Here is an 8,617-nt window from a genome sequence, read left to right on the forward strand (position 1 = left end):
ACTTCAAAATTTATATCATATCCGAAGGGTGTCCCGGAATGATGGGGATATTCTTATATATGCATCTTGTTAATGTCGGTTACCAGGTGTTCATCATATGAATGATTTTTATCTCTATGTATGGGATGTATATTGAAATATGAAATCTTGTGGTCTATTGTTACGATTTGATATATATAGGTTAAACCTATAACTCACCAACATTTTTGTTGACGTTTAAAGCATGTTTATTCTCAGGTGAATATTAAGAGCTTCCGCTGTTGCATACTAAAATAAGGACAAGATTTGGAGTCCATGTTTGTATGATATTGTGTAAAAATTGCATTCAAGAAACTGATTTCGATGTAACATATTTGTATTGTAAACCATTATGTAATGGTCGTGTGTAAACAGGATATTTTAGATTATCATTATTTGATAATCTACGTAAAGCTTTTTAAACCTTTATTTATGAAATAAAGGTTATGGTTTGTTTTAAAAATGAATGCAGTCTTTGAAAAACGTCTCATATAGAGGTCAAAACCTCGCAACGAAATCAATTAATATGGAACGTTTTTATTCAATAAGAACGGGACATTTCATGGTTGCTATTGATAAATAGTAAAATAGTGTTTTGTCTTTTAGATAATATATAAATATAAATTTAATAGTAAGTTTAATAAATTGTGTTAAATCTTCAACAAAGATTACACTAATTTAATATAATTTAAAACCTCGAAAATAAATATCTTTAATTCTTTATATAAGCAAACATTTTATTATTACGACACATCTCATTATCAAAAATTTCTTACATAAAAAAAGTTAAAACACTTCATTAATCTTATACGCTTCCTTTCAATTATACTGTCAAATAATTTTTTTGAAATGTCCTAAATCAATTGTACATTTCTATAAATGAATAAAATTAATGTGATAAAATTCTTTTCTGTTGATACATTTTTTTTTTTGAAAAGCCAAAGAAACTTTTATTAAAAATTAGAAAAGAGTACAGTGAGCCTAGCCTAACAAGATCACGAGCTTACAAATGATACAATACAAATACGAAGGGAAAATACTAAAAACTATGCACAGATTATGTATTAAGGAGAGGAAGAGGTAGGAAAAAGCTCTTGCTCTCAAGGATCGCCATGGCTAGAACAACTTGAGAGATCAAGCCGGAAGTGAAACGCCCTACAGTTTCGTTTAAACGACTACCAAGCAGGCACGTCCACTCCCACTTAGTTCTTGGACATAGGAGCCTCGAGAGATCGAGCCAAAAACCTACGAGTTAACCAATTCCTTCTTTGACTTGAACATTGCGGATGGAATGCAAAGGGTCGGTTATCCATAGTAGCCACTCCAAACGAACTTTCTTACTTCTACAATTGATCCATTCAAAACATCTTGATTGAATATCGGAGACAATTTTAGGGGGACTTAAAGTTGTATTGCCGAAGACATGGTCGTTTCGGTTTTTCCATATGAGATAACTTGAGACCCAAACAACCGCTTGCCAAATGAAAGAGTCTATCGATGAGGAGCGACTTGGGGACGAAGCTTTTGATAATTCAGGGATGGAAACGAATCGTATCATGTCAAAGTTCCACCATTTACGGATCAATTCCCAAACTTCCGAGGCAACTTTACACTTTAGAAGAATATGTTGGAGGGATTCGATGTCCTCGTCACATACCGGACATCTCGTTGAATGGAGGTCTATGCCACGTTTGTCTAATTCGGAACGTACGGGAAGTTTATTTTTGATGGCACGCCACATGAAGATGCCTATTTTTTGAGGGATCAATTTGTTGATAATTGTAGGTTCGGTGTTGTTATGCGCTACAGCAGATAGTTCATCGAGCATAGAAGAGAGGGAGTTGCAAGTGAATTGCGCATTGAAGTTGAATTTCCAAACCCATGTGTCACATTGTTTACCTGAAGGGACATATTTTGTGATAAGCTTAGTTAGTTTTTCAAGTTCAGAATGTGCCAAAACTCTTATTTAATAAAAAGTTATGTTTCGTTAGAGGAGCTTAAAGCTTTTAAACATGAGAAAAAAAGTTAAAAGTTAAAAGCTACTTGTAGTATCGTCTAACTTTTAGCTTATAGTTTTTTGTTATTTTAACTTTATTTAACAGATTCAGCTACTCTATTTTTTTTTTTTTTGAACACGAAAATATATTTAAAAAGTTAAAAGTTATCAGCTAAAAACTATGAGCTACAAGTTATCAGCTATCATCTACAAGCTAGTTTTGCTAAAATAAGTTAAAATAAAAAATAAGAGAACGAAGGAGTATTTTTTAGAGACCAAATTAGAGAAGTTGGGAAAAATTTTAAAAAGAACATATACTCCTATTCTAAAAGTACATGGGAACATCTATCATGCGAAACCACAAACATGACCAAAGAGAAATTCTACCAACGAGGTGAAAGTGGACAAGACGACCAGCCAATGAACGGTTGTCTTGACCCAACAAAATCACATATTCCATGAAAGTGACCAGATCACCATTGCAATCAATTGCTTCCACCGTATGGTATGACATAATTCTACCATATAAAAGTTATGGACATCGAAATACAAATTATTCTAATCGTCAAAATGGATTCAATTTTCTTTAACAACTATTAGGGAGTCACTAGCGGAGTCACACTTCTCCCAGAAGTGGAGTGAGGGTGCCGTTTGCTCCACACTAAAGAAAAAAAAATATATAGATTAAGTAAGAAAAAGTACATAAGGAATGAGAAATACATACTTTATGTCAAAAGATGTACAGGGATACCTCGACCATGTGTACGTTTCCATTGAAAACTCACCAGACTCACTCCGAAAGAGTCGGATGCCGGAAAAGTACTTCACCCGGTCCTCACACATGTGACAAGAGCAATCATCATCCCATTGACACAAGATCGAGTTGTAAATTCTTGCTGCGAGTACGGATTGAACATGCGCATATTTTATGTCAAAGCTTCCACATGACGAGTCTCAACTTCAAAGGTATCTTGAACTATTGCTACATTGGTGAGAAGAAAAACTTGGTTACATGAACCGAATGTTAGGCCAACTACTTTAGTTTAGCTACACCTAAAAAGTGTAATCCTACCCTTTCCCCGTGCTGTCAATGTTGTCAATTCTCAGAAGGTAACACAACCAACTGCGAAAACCTCCCATGAAGTTCGAACGCAAGAACGTTACACAAGCTCAATATATCACTGAGCAACGCGCACAATTTGTCCACGACTAGACTCGAACACATAACATCAAGTTATTGAGCCTCTTTAGTATTGCTGGCCCGCAAGCCATTTGGTGTCAAAATGGATTCATTAAGTTTGCGCAGACACTCTTCTTTTACTTTTAGGTAGGAGTATCATTATTTACATCTTATCTTTGCGTACCTAACTTTGAGCAGGTTAGAATAATGCAATTAAGTTTTGACCAAAGAAAAGAAGAAAATCTTACTACAAATTATTTGTATACTTTCAATAAGAGTATCATTATTTACAACTTACTTTTACATACGTCGAGTCTCGGTGAGGTTAAATAGTATTGTTAAATTTTGTACAAAGACGAAAAGAAAAAGAAAACTTGTGAAGATTCGCATAACTTGTAAGTTATCGCCGTTATGGTCATATCTCTTTCATACGAACTCATTTTTAGTCGATTCAAAATCTCAAACACTCGCAACTCACAAGGCTAGAATTTCCAATTACCTAATATTCATAGTCTTTGGTCCGAAATTGTTATACTTTTATATTATAATAGTTTAATTGTTATTGATCTTAATGTTTATATAAATTTCAATATTTTTATACAAGTATTAGATAATTGATTTAAATTTTATTGAACTTACTTTACACATTAAAATTATTGTATATTTTGTTATTAGTTGTATAAGTAAATACGTGTGTGTGTATATATATATATATATATATATATATATATATATATATATATATATATATATATATATATATATATATATATATAGAGAGAGAGAGAGAGATAGAGAGAGAGAGAGAGAGAGTGTGTGTGGTAGGATCAAGAGGGAAGTAACCAATCGGGGGGAAGCGGAGGAAAGCAAAATCTTTTTTTTTCGTTTTTTGAAAAAACTTTGTTCACGAACATTATAGATTGGATGAAAATATGAACATTTAATAAAGACACTTTGCGATAAATGTTTTTATTTTGGCGAGAAAATGCTCGAAGAACTAATATATAACAATTATCGTGTTTTTCGAGCGTATGTTGAGGTTTTAGATATTAGGGTTTATAGGATTTAGGTACTAGGGTTTAGATTTAGAATTTAGATTGAGTTTTTTACACGAACGGTTTAGAGTTTAGGGTTTAGGGTTTGGTGTTTTGGGTTTATGGAATAAACCCAAACCCCCAAACACTAAACCCTAAACTCTAAATCGGGCTAAATTTTACTTCACAAAACATGAAAAAAACGTTAATATTCTTCACGAACAATATTATCTTGAATGTTATTTTTGTCAATCGTTTTCCCGCCGTTCATATTTTCATGTGATCTTGATGCCTGAAAAAAAAAAAATTCAAAAAAAAAAAAAAATTTGCTTCCCACCGCTTCCCCCCGATTGGTTACTTCCTCATTGATCCTGCCCCTATATATATATATATATATATATATATATATATATATATATATATATATATATATATATATATATATATATATATATATATATATATATATATATATATATAATGGTGCACATTACAACTTAATCAAGAAGATAGGTTAAGTTAGAACATAGATTGCTATGTATGATTATTTATGTTTATGAGTACACCAATTTGTTTACATAACAACCGTATTTAGATCAGTAAGTTATTGTGTTTATCGATAATATATTGGTGTACTCAAAGATAGAGGTTGATCATGTGACACATCTTCGATTAGTGTTAGAGTTGTAAAAGAAAGAGCAGTTATACGCTAAATTCTCGAAGTGTGAGTTCTGGCTTCGAGAGGTGCGGTTTCTGGGTCATGTTATCTGTGAGGCAGGTATTAAAGTAGATCCGTCGAAAATAGAAGCGGTAATGGGTTGGAATTCGCCGAAGACGCCAACTGAAGTTAAGAGTTTCTTGAGTCTTGCGGGTTATTATCACCGGTTTATAAAAGATTTTTCTAAAATAGCGGGTCCGTTAACCAAATTGACCAGAAAAGACGTAAGTTTTCGATGTAGTGACCAACAGGAATAGGCTTTTCAGACGCTCAAACAGTTGTTGTGTTAGGCTCTAGTGTTAGCGTTACCAGAGGGTTCAGACGACTTCGTGGTTTACTGTGATGCGTCAATTGCCGGGTTGGGGTGTGTACTGATGCAGATAGATAAAGTTATCGCTTACGCTTCTCGTCAGTTAAAGAAACACGAACGTAATTATCCGGTTCATGATTTAGAAATGGCAGATGTGGTATTTGCATTGAAATTATGGAGACGCTAGTTATATGGTACAAAATGTGTGATATGTACAGACCATAAGAGCCTCCAGTATATTTTCACGCAAAAAGAACTGAATATGCGCCAAAGACGGTGGATTGAGCTTATAAAAGACTATGATTGTGAAATAAAGTATCATCCGGGCAAAGCAAATGTTGTTGCCGATGCTTTAAGTCGTAAAAAGACCGTAGAGACTGTAAAATTCATGAGAACCGAAATAGTTTCAGACCTTATTGAACAAATAAAACAGGTTCAAGCCCAAGCTTTATTGGAGGATAATTTAAAGGCTGAATTGATCACCAAAATCAAGGACCAACTGACCGATTATAACGACCCTCATTTTTCCATTCTATATTTCTCATTTTTCCATTCTATACTTTTCCTTATTAAATGCCCAACAATATAATTAAACTTAATAATTAAACTTTAATCGATAAAGGTTAAGTGTTAAGAATTATAAAATACGATAATTAACTTTGTACAAGTTAGTAAAAAAAATAAGTTAATAAACTTTTGTGAGTAAATATATAACTATAAAGACTTGTGTAATTAAAATAAATAAACTTGGATAATTAAGGGTTATTAAGCTAAATTAAAGTACAAGGACTTAAGTGAAAATGTTAAACCCTAACCCTAATTAGTCTAGCCGATTTTAGGGAGGGTGAAATTGAAAGGACCCGTTCATATACATTATAAACGATTCACAATAGTTGATTACATTGCGAGGTATTTGACCTCTATATGATACATTTTACAAATATTGCATTCGTTTTTAAAAGACAATCTTTCTTTACATCGAAAATTGACAGGCATGCATACCATTTCATAATATCCACTATCCAACTATAAATTGATTTAATAATAATCTTTGATGAAATCAATGACTCGAATGCAACGTTCTTCGAAATATGCTATGAAAGACTCCAAGTAATATCTTTAAAATGAGCAAATGCACAGCGGAAGATTTCTTTAACACCTGAGAATAAACATGCTTTAAAGTGTCAACCAAAAGGTTGGTGAGTTCATTAGTTTATCATAATCATTTATTTCCATCATTTTAATAGACCACAAGAATTTCATTTCCAGTTCTCATAAATATACGTCCCATGCATAGAGACAAAAAAAATAATCATTCATATGGTGAACACCTGGTAACCGACATTAACTAGATACATATAAGAATATCCCCTATCATTCCGGGATCCTCCTTCGGACATGATATAATTTCGAAGTACTAAAGCATCCGGTACTTTGGATGGGGTTTGTTAGGCCCAATAGATCTATCTTTAGGATTCGCGTCAATTAGGGTGTCTGTTCCCTAATTCTTAGATTACCAGACTTTAATAAAAAGGGGCATATTCGATTTCGATCATTCAACCATATAATGTAGTTTCGATTACTTGTGTCTATTTCGTAAAACATTTATAAAAATTGCGCATGTATTCTCAGCCCAAAAATATAAAGGGTAAAAAGGCAAATGAAACTCACACATATAAATATTGTAAAACAGTTAATAAAGCATTTGCATGTATTCTCAGCCCAAAAATGTAAAGAGTAAAAAAGGGAAAATGAAACTCACCATACTGTATTTTGTAGTAAAAATACATATAACATCATTGGACAAATGTAAGATTGGCCTCGGATTCACGAACCTATATTTATTATATATATTCATATGCTGGTTAATATCTGTCTAACAATTAAGGTCAAGTCATAGTGTACCACAATCCTAATGCTCGAGTCTAATATGCAAAGGTCAACAAAAATTAGTTTGACTTAAAATGATTTCAAGATTCAAAAATGATTATTATATAATTTAAATATCGTCGTTTTATATTTTTTAAAAGATTTAATAGAGTAAATAATATAATTCATTTATTAATAAATACAATTTTATATTAAAGTATACTTTTATACATCTTAAGTAATAAAATTTATAAAATTCATTTAATATCATAAAAATATTGTGATAGATTCTATTGAGAAAATTATATAATTTGTATTACATTTTTATTTGATAAAATAGCATTGATGATAATAATAAGTAAAAGTCGTATTATTTTGTAATAATAATTATTATTATTTTATTAATAACAATCAATATTTTTTTTACTACAAATGATATTATGGTAAAATGATAATTCTAATTATGATAATGAATATACTAATAACTATTTTATGTGATAATAATAATAATACTAAATATAACTTTATTGATAATAACTATAAAATAACAATTCTCAATGATAATACTTTTATTGATAATAATAATAATAATAATAATAATAATAATAATAATAATGATAATAATTATAATGATAATAATTATTATTAGCAATTAGAAAAAAAATTAGAACAACGATATTAACAACGATAATCATAATCATTTTTACGAAATTTCAATTGGCTAGAACTTCTAATCTGTCCATCAGATCCCTTTGGTATCTAAAGGAAAAGTTATTAATTTTTCACTAGCTTTCCAATGACATGCATATCTTATACCTTATTTCATCCCTAGTATAACAACCTTTAAGATTTAACATAACCTATCTAAGGGAAATATCAAATATACAAGCATGCATAACCCTATAATCTCGAGCACTAGTCAGGGATACACTATTAGTAATTAAAAGTTAAGTTATGAGTGCTCACGTATCAATATTGAGGTTCAATATTGTAGGAAAGGTACGTAGACGCAACGGAGATGATAAACACTAGTTTGACTTCACGAGCATACCCCTGAACATTACCCATAACCTCCATAGCTATAACCCATAATTTCCTTGGCTCTATCCCGCTCATAAAACCCATTTTGAAAACACACGAGCAGAATCTCGTCGTAATATTTTATGTATATTACTAATAATATCGCTCCTACTAATAATAATAATAAGTTTAATAATAATAATAATAAAATAAATACTAAATAAGTATGTATATGTATATTTAGAGAGAGTGAGATCGAGATAGATGAATGATAATAAAATTGGGTACGTTCGATATTTATAAAAATCTAATCTCACCAACTACGTAAAAGTAGTGTCCGTGATTTATGGTTTAATGTTTATATCTCATATGAAAAAAAAAACGTGGAAGTAGTTTGTTTTTATAATATTTAATATTTAATATATTTAATCTTTAGAATTAATTAAATATTATATTATATTTACGTGCGTGG

General features: G+C 31.0%; 1 protein-coding gene across 1 annotated transcript; it reads right to left on the minus strand.

The window, feature by feature from the left end:
- Nucleotides 1–1,270: 1,270 nt before the first annotated feature.
- Nucleotides 1,271–2,528, minus strand: LOC139855267 (uncharacterized). Its single transcript, XM_071844504.1, has 2 exons — nucleotides 2,381–2,528; nucleotides 1,271–1,917 (listed from the first exon to the last, which is right to left on the minus strand). The coding sequence occupies exons 1-2, from the start codon at nucleotides 2,526–2,528 to the stop codon at nucleotides 1,271–1,273; spliced, it is 795 nt and encodes a 264-aa protein (XP_071700605.1).
- Between the last annotated feature and the right edge of the window lie 6,089 nt (nucleotides 2,529–8,617).

The sequence above is a fragment of the Rutidosis leptorrhynchoides genome, chromosome 6, assembly GCF_046630445.1.
Source record: "Rutidosis leptorrhynchoides isolate AG116_Rl617_1_P2 chromosome 6, CSIRO_AGI_Rlap_v1, whole genome shotgun sequence".
NCBI classification, from domain to species: Eukaryota; Viridiplantae; Streptophyta; class Magnoliopsida; order Asterales; family Asteraceae; genus Rutidosis; species Rutidosis leptorrhynchoides.